General features: G+C 55.5%; 1 protein-coding gene across 1 annotated transcript in view; it reads right to left on the bottom strand.

Annotated features, from left to right (window-relative positions):
- CACNA1E (calcium voltage-gated channel subunit alpha1 E) overlaps positions 1-15,460 on the bottom strand; it is a 174,825-nt gene that overhangs the window by 81,084 nt on the left and 78,281 nt on the right. The window contains exons 6-8 of the mRNA XM_064515647.1: positions 13,230-13,333; positions 11,078-11,230; positions 10,538-10,719 (exon numbers count right to left, since the gene is read on the bottom strand). Of these exons, the coding sequence (XP_064371717.1) occupies positions 10,538-10,719; positions 11,078-11,230; positions 13,230-13,333 (439 nt within the window). The remainder of the gene's footprint in view (positions 1-10,537; positions 10,720-11,077; positions 11,231-13,229; positions 13,334-15,460) is intronic.

The raw sequence follows: 15,460 nt of genomic DNA, 5'->3' as shown, positions 1-15,460 counted from the left end.
AAGAGCTCCTTCCAGCTCGCGGCAAGCACGCGCTTCTCAGCAGTGTGCTCAGAGGAAGAAATTGCTGGTGCCGGGGAGAGTCGGTGACCGCGGCGACTGATTCCCAGGAACCTGGAGCACGTCTATTCTTTCTGCAGCTCTTGTGTTTTCCAAGGGCGGGAAACGCACGGAGAACTGCAAAAGAAGGTCTCACTCGGGGGGCTAGAAATCTAAAGAAGTCTAAATATATACGTAAGTGGAATGCAAAGCACAAGCTTGCAGCCCACACGCATCCTCCCTCAGGCTGCACTCGCATGGGAAACTTTAGGATTTCTTTGCCACAGGAAAGGGGGAAAAAACCCACAAACTCAGTCTCTCCTACCTAAAAATAAACATAAAGCATGTTCTGCGTTTGCAGCGTTCCTTTAAGCACCACCCATTTCCTGGTGGCTTGGCGAGAGGAATTAGGATCCTGCCAACCAAGGCAGCGTGCACCCAGCTTGTCCTGAGAGCAGCGAGATCTAGGAAGCCGCTGGCCTTCATTCACACACCTATTCTCTCACTTGGTGATTCTCCAATGTCTAGTAATAGGGCTGAGCTCCTACTTCAGGCTTTACCTGAAGGGTAAGTGCACAGGAGGGAGTTTTCTCCCCTTTACCCAGCTGCCTGTAGGAACTGTATCCTCGAGATCACCACAACCAGCTCAGGCTGAATTTGGTCAACAGGCCCAAAAATTGCAGAGGAACAAAAAGAAGGAAGAAAGATGGATGGATAGACAATCGCCCAAACCGTGCAGTTACCTACTGGGAAGACCAGGCACAGAGGAAGATGGTCCCTGCTGCAAAAGCATTAAGGCCAAACTGCTCCGAGCAGGGACAACAGATCCGTCTGCCCCCTCCAAGCTCTAGCAAATACCTCTTTGCACACCCTAATGTCCTGTATTCAGTTGAGCCCCCTGTCAAAATTCATCTGCATTAGGATAGAGCCCCTGTGATTTCTGTTTGAATCCAGACCAAACAGCACATAATTAGATTGGTGTAATATACAATCATTACTGTAACCAACTGTCCGTGACTTGCTCGGCGAATAGATAGCATTGCACTAAGAGGGAAAAATCCAAACACATGCTTAACCCGCAGCTGTGGGCATCTGCCAGGTGCGGTGAAGGAGAAAACAGCCTCTTCTCCTGGGACGAGGGCTGCAGGGTGGCCCCCAAACCTGCTTTAATTGCTGTCTTCCTGCTACAGCCTTGTGCATCTCCCACCCCACGGCAGCACCACCCCACAGGGACCCACTGCCAGAGCTGGGCTTGTGCTGCCCAGGGCTGCAAACACTGCCACGCTGCTCTGCACGTCTCGGGCAGTATTTGGGCTGCAGACAGGCTTTAACAGGCTGAGACGTGGTGTGCAGACCTCCACAACTGCTGCAGCAGGGCAGGAGAGGTCCGTTTGCCCTTCCTTTCTGTGAATTGCAACAAGAAGGTTTGGGGACAAAGAGAAAAGTTATCATCTCAGGAGCTTTCTTCTGGCCCTGCACACTGTGTTTATCCTCTCCAATGCTGGCCTGAGGCCTTCCACCTGGCTTAGGGGGAGATCAGACCTGACGAGACAATGGATGCAAAATCCATCAGTGTTTCCGCAATTTGCAGCCAGACTCCCAACTTGGCAACTCCTGCTGCTCCTACCTCAGCAGCAACACGCACCATGCCCCAGCCCAGGGCAGAGCCACTGCTCACTGCACCGCCTCCGACTGCTTCTCCCTGCAGGGCACGGCTGCATCCGGGTTAGAAACATGCACACGGACCAGCAGGAACAGCATCAAAATCTCAATATGCCAGAAAAAAAAAAAAAAAAAAAAAAAAGCCTACAGCAGATTCCCTGGCCTAGCCAGCCCCTCAAGACCTTGACACCCGCTGCTGCTCTCCCCAGCACAGTAACAGATCTCTTTCTTCCCATTAATAGCTGTAATTTGATCTCCTGCATGCAGGGCCATGCTTCACTCCCCGCCAGCCGTGCCTGGTATCCATCAGCGACCCCGGCACTGTACAAGAGCTGAATGAAAATGCTTTTCTTTCCCAAATTAGGTTAATGAGGAAATTGGTACATTTCCTTTGCAGAAGGTGGGCCTGATCCTGTCGGTCAGGCCACGGGCCGCAGCGCGGGATGGCAGTGCCTCGAAGCCAGGGTACGCTTTTGCTGTCGGACATCAGTCGACGGGAGACTGGGCTCAAATCCGAGGCCGCCGGGGACCTGCCCCGCGGACGCGGCGGACCGCCGAAAGCCTGCTCAGCAGGTACCCGGTGCTCTTGGGGAGACTCCCCGAACGCCAGCCGCAGGCATCCACCGCCAGCGCGTCCCCCAGGCACCACGGCCACAGCCCGCTCGTCGGGCAGAGGGGGGTTGGCGGCGCGCAAAACCCAGGGGTGCAAACGGGCAGCGAGAAGCCAGGAATCTCCAAAAAGGGATGCTCAAAACTCAGGAAGGCCCCAAGCGTGCGGAATTCTGTGTGTAGGTAAGACGAGGGAAGGGGGAGAACATCCCCCCCCAGGACGACCACACTCAGCGGCCTCCCAGCGGGACGAAGCTTTCGTTAAGCAATACCCGTGACGTCCTGCGGGCTGCTCGGCCTTCGTTAAACCCAGCGCTCGGCCGCGGCGGTGCCCGTGTTCCCTCGTTTTCCTTGCTTCTCTTGTAGGCCCCACCACCCGCGCACTGCACAGCACGAGGGCTTCGGGCCGGGGTGAGGAACCACCTCAGAGCGAATCAAGCATGTGGATGGGCTTTCGCTGCTGGTGGTGAGATGGGGAGGCTTTTACTCACAGGGCCAGACACCCGGCCCGAGAGCAGAGCGACCTCGGCCGAGGACTCCAGCTCGTCCTAATATCCCTCGATATCCTCGACGCGCTGCCCATGCACCTGGGCAAGGCAGAAGACGCAGAAACGGCTCGGCGAAGCCTCACTGACGCACATCGCTTCCAGCACCGAAGCTGCTAACCAAATTACAGGCCTCAAGCTTAACGAAGACGAGCGGCGGAGGCCTGGCAGAGCCGAGGCCCCTGCAAACGCCCCTCGCCGAGCCCCTGCCTCTCAGGCAGCCCCCGCTACCCCCCCACTGCTCAGAGCCGCCGGGCCAGGAGGGACGTGTCCTCGTGAGAAGGGGGCAGCCGCGGGCAGGGAGCTGGCGACAACGTGCCTTCGGATCCATGGATCCAGCAGACACAGTTTGTTTCCTGCTGCGTCATTTCAGCGCACACACGAAGAAAAGGCAGGAACATTTGGCAAGCTGGGGAGGGTCTGGCTTTGCCGAGCGCTGAGAAAAGGGAAGGAGCCAAGAAGGGGGAAAAAAGCCCGCTCTGCCCCCGGTCCTTGCACGCGCGCCTCTCCCCGTGGCCCCACGCTTCCCTCCGAGTCAGGTTTAAACCCCTCCCCAGCCCTCGCCCGGCCACGCTGCAGTCCCCAGAGGACGGCACGGGCTCCGTCCTGGGGTGCAGCAATGCCGGGGAGATTTGCCTGCCCTCACCCGCACGGCCTCGGTGCTGCTGGAGCGGCTGCGATCCGACAGAAATAGCTGCAGAGGTAATAAGATCTGTGCTTGCTAGCAAGCTGCTAAGAGCGCTGGGTGTTGATTAAATTTTCATACCTCCCTGACAGGATTTTTTTTTGTTTTGTTTTAATTTAAAACACACAAGAAGGGACTTCTTTTCCCTGGGCAAGTGTTCCAGCTCGAGAGCCTGGCAACGTCCCAGGGCACAGAGGATTAAAACGCAAAGCGGTCCCCTGCTTCTACACGTCCCTCCCATCTCCTTCAGCCACCTGCCCCTCTCCAAAGACACCCCTTCTCTTTTTGTGCTAGGAAAGGCCATGCTAGCCAGGCACATCTCCTTGCTGGGAATCACAACAACCTGCTGCTCCCTCCTCTTTGCACTGCCACTTCCCAGCCTTCAGCCTCTGCACTACATCGAGGAGCGGCAAAGCGGCCTCGGATACCCTGAGCCGCCACAGCACTGCTGTACCGAGCATCTCCAGGCTCTGTCCGACCGCATGCCTCCTGGGCAGCTGCTCTTTTGGGGGGACCTTAGCGCCGCTGGTGCACCGGGTAGGCACGCAGGCACAGCAGGACAAATGACCCCCTTGGCAAGCCAGTGCCAGCGTGTTTGGCACCAGCTGAAAACTCTCCCTCGTGCCCCGAAAGCAAAGCATTCAGGGGGCACAGGGGTGCAGGCTGGGAGAGAAGAGCAAGGCAGATAAATGTCGATGAGGCTGGAGAAAGGCGCCTAGGAAAGCACAGGGGTTAGCACGAGCCGCCGGCCCCGGCTGCAGAGCCCCCGCTCCTCTGCAAGCACCCGTACAGCCACGGCCAGCCAGCACCCCTGCAGCTTTCACTGTCAGACCAGGGACGCCGGGGCATCAGGCACAAACACCCAACGGAGAGATCACGACAGAGGAGCTGCGACAGTGTTGTCCGAGAAACAGCTATGAGCAAGTGGGAAGGGACACAACGGAGTCGAGAGAAAGCAAGCGAGCAAGGAGGAGCAATGATTCAGAGCATCCCACCTTCCAGCTCCCGAAAGCACTGGCTCTGTGGGAGATTTCAGCCAAGTGGAAGCTGTGCCAGATGCTCTGCTCCAGCTCTGAGCACGCTCGGGCAGAAGCAAACTCCTCTCTGCCATTGCCGCCTGGCCTCACCTTGGCCGAGTCATTTAGTTTCTCTGGCCTTTGGTTGCCCCACATTAAACCAGGGGCAGCATTGCCCTCTTTCAGGACAGGAGGAAAAATGCACTCAGACCTGTGAGATGCTCAGGTCCTGCTTAGAAACACGGCAGAGAGAGATGCCACTCGATGGAGGTGCTTCAGGGACAGCAGCTGAGTGCTGAGCATCTCTAGCAGTGACTGTGAAACCCCGGGATTTATGCCAATAAGTGATCGGCAGCCTTGTACATACACACATAGAAAAATAACTGCTCTGCCTTTAAAACAGATTTCTCCTCCGAGTCCCTCCAAGGCCACTAGACTATTGCAACTTGAGAACTAGCAGGGAGCAGGAGAGCCAAGCCTTGCACACATCTCCGATCTCTGTGCTCCGGCGTGACCGGTGATTTAACACACCTCCCCGTTCCACTGCATCAGTCAGAGCTGCCTAAACATATCCAACTTTTAATGGGTGGATGCTTCACCACATTTTAAAATCAGGCTCCAACAAAAGATCTCACATTTGGTGCTTTATGCCTAAAACTACCCAAGTCACTTGAAAATCCTATCCTCTGCTCAGCAGCATGAAACTCAGACTTGTGCACATGCCAAGATTTATCTTACATATAAACTGGTAAAAGGCTGCATTCAGTGGCTTCTGCGGTGCTTTTGTACCCCGCGCTTATCGCGGATCCCACGTGCATGCCTTCTCTTTGAAGGGAGCTCTCCCGCCTGCGGCAGAGCTGCTTCCCCGGCACAGACGTCATTAGCGGGGAATTGCATCTCGCCTTGCCGCGGCCGCACCGTGCCTTGCGGCCCCACAGCCGCGACCGGCAGTGGAGACCTGAGCCGGCAGCTCCCGGGCCAGCGGGCCGGGCTCCCCAGCCGCCTGCCCAGCCGGCGCACGTGGAGGGTAGCCTCCTCGCTGCAGCTTGCCTGCACACGCGCTGGCAGCACGTGGCTGTTGAGTCATTTACTGCAAATCCCCAGCCCCGCAGCACCTCGATTCCCTGCTTTTTGCAGGTGCTCGGCAGAGTTTCTGCTGTGACACTCTCCATACGCGGCTGGCACTTCACATCTAACAGGTACGTTTGCAACCACCTGGCCTGTTGCAAGCTGCGGGGCAGCTCAGCCCGGCGGGGACCCCCGCAGCTGCTGCTCCGCACAGAAAGCTCCCAGCGTTTGGCCCTGGCATTTCCAAATGCTCAGTGCTGAGGGAGGCTGTGTTTTGAAACCCCCGTACCTTACTGCCCTCCAGCTTCCCAGTCCCAGCCTCATGCCATGAGAGTGCTTCAGGGTTTATAGCAAGCAACCGTGGCCTCGTCCCCCCCTTTATGCTTTGCCATGCATTTTTAATTATTGGCATGCATGCTTTTCCAATGCTGCTTTAATGCTTGTGTGCTTCAGAGGCAAATGGTTTTACACATCACTGCTAATATCCATCACAAAATCAGCTCCTTGCACTGGCCTGGCCGCAGCTTGGTTATCGCCGCCGTGCAAACAACCCCAGCTCTCACGAGCCTGTCTGCCGATTGCTTCAGCTCACGTGGCTTCACTAGGTCTGTGTCACTATGATCAATAGTTTACCTGGCTGCTAGAGCCACATAAAAAAGATGCTTTCCACAGACAGCGGCCGCAGCGGTCCCCTCCAGCGGCGTGCGCTTGTGCAGCGCCCGAGCCTCTCCTGCCGGAGCCGTGGGCACCCCGTGGTGCCCAGCCCTGCTCCCTTCCCCGCTCCGACAGCGCCCGAGGCTCCAGCTGCGATAAAAGGCAGCTTTGTCCATACACCTACATTAGTTTTTGCCCTGGACTAATCTTAAACCAATGCCCGACTCCGGGGTACAATTCAGAGGAATCGTGTATCGTGCGGCAAACGCAGCCGGGCAGGCGGAGCGCCCTCGGGCCAATCCCCCAGCACGCGGCCGCGACGGGTGTTTTTCTTCAAAGCTCAGCTCCTGGCATCGCGGGGGAATGAGAGACTGACAGTTCCCTGAAAAGCAGGATGCTCCGTGCTACCTGCAAACACGGCAACCGCACGCTTCCGAATCAGGAGGCAAATAAACCATCTCCAGGAATAAACACGGTCCTCGCGGTCAGCGCCTCACGATTTCAGATGCCTTTCCCGTTTTGCCCCAGGGCTCGCCGAGCCTCGCTGAGCACCCGCAGCCGACGGCGTCGCCCATCACCACGGAGCCGGCGCCGGCCCGCGCCACAGCCCGCAGCTCCTCGCAGCCCCAGGGCAGCTGCCCCGACTGCAGCTCTGCTGTTTAATTAAGAAACTGGAGCCTGGACGCTGTCCCGCGCAAGCGAGCCCAGAAGTAGGGCAGCAGTCCTCTTTGCCAGCGTTATTTCTCTCTGTGGTCTCTACAAAAATCAGGTTTAATCTAAATCCAGCCTGGGGAAGAGGTATCTGCTCTAACAGGAGGAAAAAAAAGGAAATATTTCCTAGCCTTCGGCTTGCACTGCGGCAGGCAGGCAGAGACAGCCAGAGGAACCATGAACCTCAAACTCCTTCTAAAAGGAATTAAAGTCCCTCCGGCTCCCAGGAATGGGAGCTGGAAAAGACACAACATGCCTTGGTTTGAGGGCTTCAGTTTATTGTTATTTTTTACCATATTGCGATTTCTACATAGCAAGGCAGCACTTCATGCTGGCGAGACCGGTGAAAACAACGGGAAAGCAAAGCGCATCCATGAAATAACACACGTGGAAAACACCACGGGGCTGATTATCTTCTCATGACGCTCTCCGCAAATTCCAAGAGCTGCGTTTCTCGACCTGGTAAATAGGGGGAAAATGGATCTGAAAATCACGATACAGCTACACAGGGGAATACTATAGTAAGCAATTTCTTTGAGAGGCTGCTGAAACATTTGCCTCTTTCCTGCAAGGCCTGTACTGCTAACCTGAAAGGAGTCGGTCTCCGCTCCTTTACTCCGGTGAGATAGCAGAGCCCCCGGCTAGCCCCCGAAACGGGCAGGCACAAGCGCAAGCACGCCCCGCCTGAGCTCGGCGCACAGCGCGTGCACGGCTCCCTCTCTTCTTTGTCACACGTCTGGGCGTCACAGCTGCGAGAGCTCTTGGCCGGACAGCCTGCTGGCCCCGAGACCACACCAGCAGCCAAGCACATCCAGGAAACCCATGCCTGCCGCCGGCCTGGGCACACCACGTCATTCAGGCCACTTTCCGACGTGGCAGCTCCTGTGCCCAGCACCACATCCAGCACCATCGGCACGAGCCACCTCCTTCCCCCCGGCAGGCTCTGGCCACCCCCAGCTCCCCGACACCACTTTACCACTCTTTCTCCTTCCACATCTTTTCTGCAAAAGAGTCAGAAACACATTTTGTTGCCTCTGGTCCCAACTTCTCCACTCCGGATGCTGCCAGGGGGCCAGGAGGCTCTCCAGCTGCTCTCCAGGGATATCTAGGCTTTTAACAGCCAAGAGTCTACAAAAGCAGCCAGGTCCAGCCAGGCAGCCTACGCACTTCTGTGGCTGCACCACCCAACGTAGAGGGAAAAGAGAAGCCACCAGCACAGTGTCACCTGCCAGAGCTAGGAGTCCCCAGGGGAGCCAGACTCATCAGGAGCACATTTGTGTCCAGGGAAGGGAGGGAGGTGCAGCCAGACAGCCTGAGCAAGAAGCATCTAAGGGACGGCGCAGGAAAAGGTGGGAGGTAGAGAGGGATGAACGGCAAAGTGAATCAGCAGCATTTTACTACCAGGGCTCAAATCCTCATTCAATTAAAAGCAAAGAAAGGTCCCTAATACTTTCAATTATAGGTAAGTAATAGCTGCTACTTTGCAGAGAGGAACGGGAAAGGGAGGTACCTTACGGTCCCAGCCATTGGGGACATCATGACAGAGAGCATCTGGCCAGCGTTGCAATAGATGCTGGGAAAATCATCTGGATATCCAGGTGGTCACCTAATTTAATAGCTACGGGGTTAAATAGGGGGGAAAAAAAAACTGCTGAGGCCAGCTAAGTCCTGCAGTGTAGTGGCTTTTGTAGCATTTCAGGTCTGGCTAGATCTTGGGAGGTGCTGGAAACCTCATTGGTTTAGCCGTCCAGCCTGATTTCTAACCTGATTCAGTCTGAGAGAGCAAGGTAATATTTGGGTTTTCTCCAGCTAAATGTCCAGGCCTTGGGAGACCCAGCCATGCCCTGCTGCAGCTGGACACCAGCAGCGCTCGCAGCCTGCGAGCACACACATCCACCGCCCCCTGAACAGCCTCCAACAGCCGCCACGTTAGCTCCTCTCAGATGCGCGTGGGGAGGAAGGGCTAAGCGCCTGCCTGAGAGGCAGGGCCACGCAGCGCTTCCCATGCCAGCGCTGGGCATTCATGGGCTGCAATTCAGCGACAGGAACAGGCATTAGCTGCCCGGACACTTCAAAGGCAGGGGAAGCATGCAGCAGGCAGATCTGTGGGGGAAAATCACCTTCCACGGTATATTCAATTATGCCTCAGGAATACACACTGCAGTTAAGTCTCTAATCTCATTGATACACCAGAAGCGGCCAAATGTTCTTTTTTGGACTTAATTCCCAAGTGGTTCATTTCTGCCTAATTCCCCTGCCGAAGCAGCGAGCTCCAGACGCCAACCGTCTCCTTTAGGATGAGAAAGGAGAAATTCTCACGGCGCGGTTAACCCATTGCCACGAACGCTCCCCTTTTCAGCCTGCTCCGGGTTTCTGCGGTCCTTTCCCTCCCTGCACGCTAGGCAGCCTGTCTCCTCCGGAAGGACCCTGGGATCTACGGAGAGGATCCCAAGGCTGGAAGGGCAGCACCTTCGGTCTGGAGGCCTAGAGTTAAAAATCAGCCTTTCCGCTCACAACAGACAAAGTAAATATCCAAGAATGTTTCCCCATCACAAACAATCCAATTTGCCTCTCGCAGAGCAATGCCACTCTGCAAGTCTCTGGGCATTATGGGAACCAGGGTATAAAAACATTCCTGGTGCAATGACGCTGGAATTGATGCTGAAATTAGGCTGGGAACAGGACTGATGTGGTTGTTTCTAGTCCATAAACTAAAACCTACTTATATGGCCAATCGCCCACAAAGATATTGCACTTTGTGATAGCCTGTATCTTTTTCCTGGTTCCAGCTTACTCCCCAAGTGGCTCCCAGCTCGCCCTGCGGGCTCTGGCATTAGAAACTTCATGCAACAGCTCCCTCGTGAGCAAACCACAGAAACACAGCATAGCTGCTCCCCCATCTCATCAGTGCAGACGGGCATCTGCAGCGTGAACGCCAAAGGCCCCAGATCCCAGCAGGACACCAAAAGCCTGTCCCTGCCCAGGCGCGGACACCGCACACCTCACTCTGCCCGCGGAGGTGGTCGGGGCTGAGCTCTGAGGCCGGCACAAGCTGGCTGCCATCGCAGACCTGCAGCCAGGACAGTCCGTGACATAGGCGCAGCCCTCGAGCATGCTGGCGCGTCTGCTGCGTGGCCCACAGGGAGAGCAAATAAACAGTGCCCAGAAAACATGCCCACAGTTATTAAGCTGCCCTTGGGGAGTGCAGGAGGCCAGCACAGGCAAGGAAGGATGTCTCCCATGCTCCCCAGGGACAGCCCCTGAGCAGGAGGCTTGCTGCAGCCCCTACCCACAAGGTTTCTCTCTCTGCAACAGGTTGCAAAACCAGCCCAGAGATGGGGCCAAGCCCTTTGCCCAGGGGACCCAAGGAGACACTTAACACATGCCTCTGTGTTTCCCTGACATCTCCTGCCCAAAATGGAAGGACTTGCCCCATCTCCACCGCTAAGGAAACTCAGGATTTCAAAGGTTTTCAGGACCTGGAAATACTGTCTCTGGCTCCCCACCCTCCTGTCCAGCTGCCCAGAGAGACCCGAAGGCACGTTACTCACATTGTACAGGACTGTGGTCCACCCTTCCATGGTAATGCACTGGAAGACGGTCAACACAGCAAAGAGGATGTTGTCGAACTGTGTGATCCCGTCATTGGGACCGATCCACTCCCGGCACTCGTAACCTGGGGGGCAACCCTGCACCCCGCATGGATGAGGGGGGTCCAGCTCCTCTAGTTCACCTGCGAGCAGACAGCAGAGAGCCAAAGGACAAAGAGGTAAGGGAGAAGCAGAAGACAGGAGATGGGAAAAGCCCAAATGCAGATGGGCTTGAGACAGAGCAGGGGGCCTCCATTGGCACTAGCCCTGGCTGCACACCAACTGTCCCCGTAATGGAAGAGAAGAAATTGCTACATCCTTAACACAACTGAGTGATGCCCAGTGTGCACGAAGCAAAACGCAGGCTGTTCTCAGCCCTGGGCTTCCCAGGATCGCAGCGGCACCGGTATTTGAATTGTCGGGGCAACGCGCAAGCACAGCTTGCCCTGGCTGTTCTCCACTTGCAGGGTGCAGAGCAGGGAGTGGGGACCGTGTCCTCACCTGAATTGTTTGTGTAGCAGGCCCGGTGCAGTTTCCCACTGTAAAACTCCAGGCCGATGATGGCAAACATCAGAATAGCGAAAAAGAGCAGCAAGCCAATCTGGAGAAGAGGCACCATGGCCTTCATGATGGATTTCAGCACAATCTGTAGACCTGGAAGGGAAAAGAGACAGCACAGCTCAGCAAGGTGCTGCAGCCCCCCTGCTCAGTGCACGTCTACCCCACATGTGGCAAGACAGACAGTAACCGTGGAGGAAGAGGAAGGGCAGTCAGATAAATACGACAGGCCCAAGCATAGACTAGAGAATCTCTGGACAGCTGAGGACCATGGAGGAAAATGCTGTCCCACAAGAAGGGCGAGGGTGCAGAGCCTGGCTCCGAGGAAGGGTGGTTTCTGGATCTGCCTCTGACTCACTGAGAGACACTAATCAAGTCCTCCCTCCTGTATTCTGCTTTCCCTCTGTGCTTTGCCTCTTTTGAATAAAAGCTCATCAAGGCAGGAGCCATCATTTGCAATACATTATACGGAACCCAGCACCATGGCACCCTGATTCCCACGGGATCGCCGAGGTGCTCCGGCGATGCGCTAACCACCACGTCCTCCCAGCCTGCTGCCTGACCAACTAGGGCTGACCATCTAGGTGGTACCTCCAAGGGACACAGCAAGAACCATAATCCCTCTGGTGTCCCCCAGCAGCAGTAAGCAAAGGCACATGCTCAGCAAGGAGGCCCACACCTACCCAGCAACCTGCTTGTCAGGGCAGGTTTTTTCTTCCAAGGAACCTTAACTCTGACCAGTTCTTCCAACACAGAGCACTTTCCAATGGGAGTCACACCAAACTGGGCCTGAGAAGCGTCTCCTGAGCAGCAACTGGTGAAAGGGACCAGGCTGAGACAGCTCTAGCTAGCAAGTGAAGGGACACCTTCCCCTCAGGATTTCTCTGTTGCTTGCTTTCAGTTCTGCACTGCGGACCCTGAGCACTAGAGGAAAGGACCACACAGCCCCATTGAAGAGCTGGTGGGTGGTCAATGACTTGCTGCCACCACCTGTCTGGAAAGGGAAGGTTTCACATGCCACAGCCCAACCCTAGTAGCCACTGAAATTAAGGGATGTTTTCCTCCTAGAGGAGCTTTTGCTGGGGCTGCCTTCCAGCGTTCCTTCTGGTCCTGCTTGCCAGGAAGGGCTGGGAACAAGCTGCTGTTGCCAACAGCACAAAGCCACCAAGTTCTCAGTGCCCCTGGGCTGCACCCTGCCCAGGACACTGGGTTAAACTCCTCACAGCACCCAAGTGCAGGGGAATTTCCTAGGGTCTATAAGGCAGGTTTGCTTGCCTACATCTGCAGCAGGTCACAGTTAGCTTTCTAGGACCATTTAGGAGCCTTCTGGAATAAATCCCACAACATTTCCAGAACCTAATAAAGCTGGTGCTGCCCTTGATCTCTCCTACTTACAATTATGGCCCTCTCTGCAGGGCTGCAGCTTGGTGCAGGGCTCCATGAAGATCGTGAGAAAGCTCTGAGCATCCAGCAGAGCATTTTTTACATGGCAACAGCAAGTGGCTGGACTCAGTGACCAGCATGACCCATGTTCCTCTCTCTCCTCCTTTCTGTCTCCAAGTTATGGATCCAGCATACTGCATGTTCAGTGCCCAAGGAGGGAAGGAAGGGAGGATCAGAGATACCAGCAGCCTAGTTTCTTTATTTATCCCTATTCCTGCAGATGAAATCTTGCAAAAAACTAGATCTCCCCTGAATAAACCTCAGTCCTTAAAGGATCCACCCACTGCCTTCTGGCCAGGGAGCCGAACCAGTCTGCGGGTCCTGCCGATCCGCAGTTCCCTACCTTGTTCTAGCAGAGAGGGCTAAGCCTCAAGCTGGCTAGTAAGGAGGAAATGCCACCCAGGGACACCAAACATTTCCACACTGTGTAGCTACCTCTTTCTTTTAGTTTACTGAAGGGACTGCTGGGAAGATCACATGTAAGATCTGCCCTGATCTGTTTGTGATCTCCCCCACTTCCCTCTCAGAGCGATTCCCTCATAGAGTGATTTTCACTCTACGTCCAAGGTGGCACAAAGACTATTCTAAATCTGAAGGATGTCGGAAAGAGATGTGAACACCCTGGGAGGAGGACCAAGAGCACCCAACTTACTAGGAATGCCTGAGACGAGCTTCAGAGGTCTGAGCACGCGCACGGCCCGCAGGGTCCGCAGGTCCACGTGTGTGTTGAAGTGCGTCCCAGCAGTGGCAAGGATGCTGCAGCCAGACATGGAGAAAGCAGAGTTACTGCAGGCAGAGCCCTCAACTAACCCACAGCCCTGCGAGCATGAGGCACCCCAGCTGGGTGCCTGGCAGCTGGAGCCAGTGAGTCCACCCTTCCGGAGTCCCCAGCCATCTTCCAGCTGAACATAGCAGCCCCAGGCGAGCAGCTGTGAGAAAAGTCACACCGAGTGTGCCACTGCCAAAAGTCACATTCCCAAGCCAGGCTTGGGGAGCCACATGGAAGAACGTGCCCTGCTTGGTGCAGAGCCTGGGATTCATCCGCCGGCAGGTGCAGAGAGGACAACTTTATGCTGACCTGATGCCTCCCAAAGCCCATAAGCCACCAAGCCCTGTTGAATGCAGACATAAAAGCTTACAAGCCAAGCTGTTTGGCCAGCCAAAGTCGCCAGTGAACACCCAGCCCTGCAGTCCCCCACCTATGCCCCATGCGTCAGGTGTCAGGATGGATGGCTTGGGGGATAGCCCCACGCCACAGTGCTAAACTTCAACCCATTCCACCTCATCATGCTCTGGGAGTTGAACACCATTGACATGGCGTTCTTCACAACCGCAACTTGCCTTGTGCGATTGGTTTGACCTCCCTTCTGGATAGGAGCAACCTGGACCAGAGATGGCACTCCAGAGATGTGGGTCATCCCTCTGATAACCACTGGTGCTCCTAAAGCCCAAGGGAACCTGCTCCTTCAAGCTGCCAGCCTTACTGCCCAAGAGAACACCACCACGAAGGGCTCAACCACCACAGGCAGCAACGCAACACGTGGGGTGAGTGTTTGCAAAAAAATTATGTTTCCCTTTGCCCCAAGCAGAAAATAGGGCACGTACACCCAGCCTCACCCTGAGCTGGTCATGGCAACCACATTTAAGTTGTTCAGGACAGGTAGCATGAGAGAAGGTCCACATGGCCATGACCACGCCTACAGACAAGATGAGATCCCAGGCATCTGTCCCATACTGAGCCAAAGGGACATTAGCAGAAGTGTCCAACTAGCAGGCCACTGGCTCATGCAATGAGCCCCATGATGACAACGCATAGCGCCGCTCAGTGCCTCCAACTATCAGCTGCTTTGCGACTTCTACAACACATGAAGTTTCCTTAGAGCCCCACGTCTGGGATTTTTGAGAATAAGCCAAGAATCTCATATGCATTAAAAAATATATAGTAATGAAAGTTTGATGACCTTGGAAGGCAACCAGCAGGCAAAAGAAGGACTCCAGAGGTTTTCTTTTAAAACACAAAGATTTTTAAGCCAATCTCTGGAAAACAAACTGGGGGAGAGGGGAGCCAGTGCACACTTTGAGTCCTGCAGGGGAGATATTAGAGGCCACAGCACACGCAAGGGGGACACTGTCTCTGGACGCTGGGAGCAGCATGGCTCAGATGCTGAGTAGAGCTGCGGCAGCATGGCCAGGGAGCGCAGATCCTCCTCCTCCTCTCTGGGCTCAGCTCTCCTGGACTTTGCTTGCTTTACCACCAAAGCTCCTGGCTCCACAACGATCCCACCCTTCCTGCCACTCACCTCAGGGACTGCACCTGGCTGCCCAGCCGGGGTGGCCTTTTGGGGGGACAGACTGGAGGGGTCAGGCCACATGCTCCCAAGCAGCCCTGAATCAACCTGCTGCAACTGCTCGCCCCTCTCCGGCTGCAGCAAGCTCCCGAAAACAACTTAGGAGAACTGGTGACAGCTCTGTCCCCAGGGTGCTGCACTGCCAGGAGGGAGGAGAGAAGCGGAAGGGCTGCAATGAGGGAGGAGAGCAAGGGAACAGGAGGAGGAAGGAGACAGGGAGGAGAGCGGGACAGGGGGAGGCAGCAACCTCAGGGCTGTTTGCGGCAATCCAAAAACTGAAGGAAATTGGGTCATTGTTCCACTAATTCCTCTAATTACAGGCCAGAACAGCTCTCAGGCGTGCCGAGCAATTAGCACTCTTTCTCTCCTCCTCTCCCGGAGGTACAGCAGGTACAAACCTGCCCCTTCAGAAACACGAGTTCGGTTTCCTAGGATACTCCGACAGCAGAAACTATCTCCCACCAGCAAACCAGGTTGTTACAACTCATTTTCATATTCCCCCTCTTTCTGCCTCCCCCAGTTTACAGCGCTGTTT

This window comes from Dromaius novaehollandiae, chromosome 8 (genome assembly GCF_036370855.1).
Source record: "Dromaius novaehollandiae isolate bDroNov1 chromosome 8, bDroNov1.hap1, whole genome shotgun sequence".
Classification (NCBI taxonomy): Eukaryota; Metazoa; Chordata; class Aves; order Casuariiformes; family Dromaiidae; genus Dromaius; species Dromaius novaehollandiae.
This window is presented reverse-complemented; position numbering and strand designations above follow the sequence as displayed.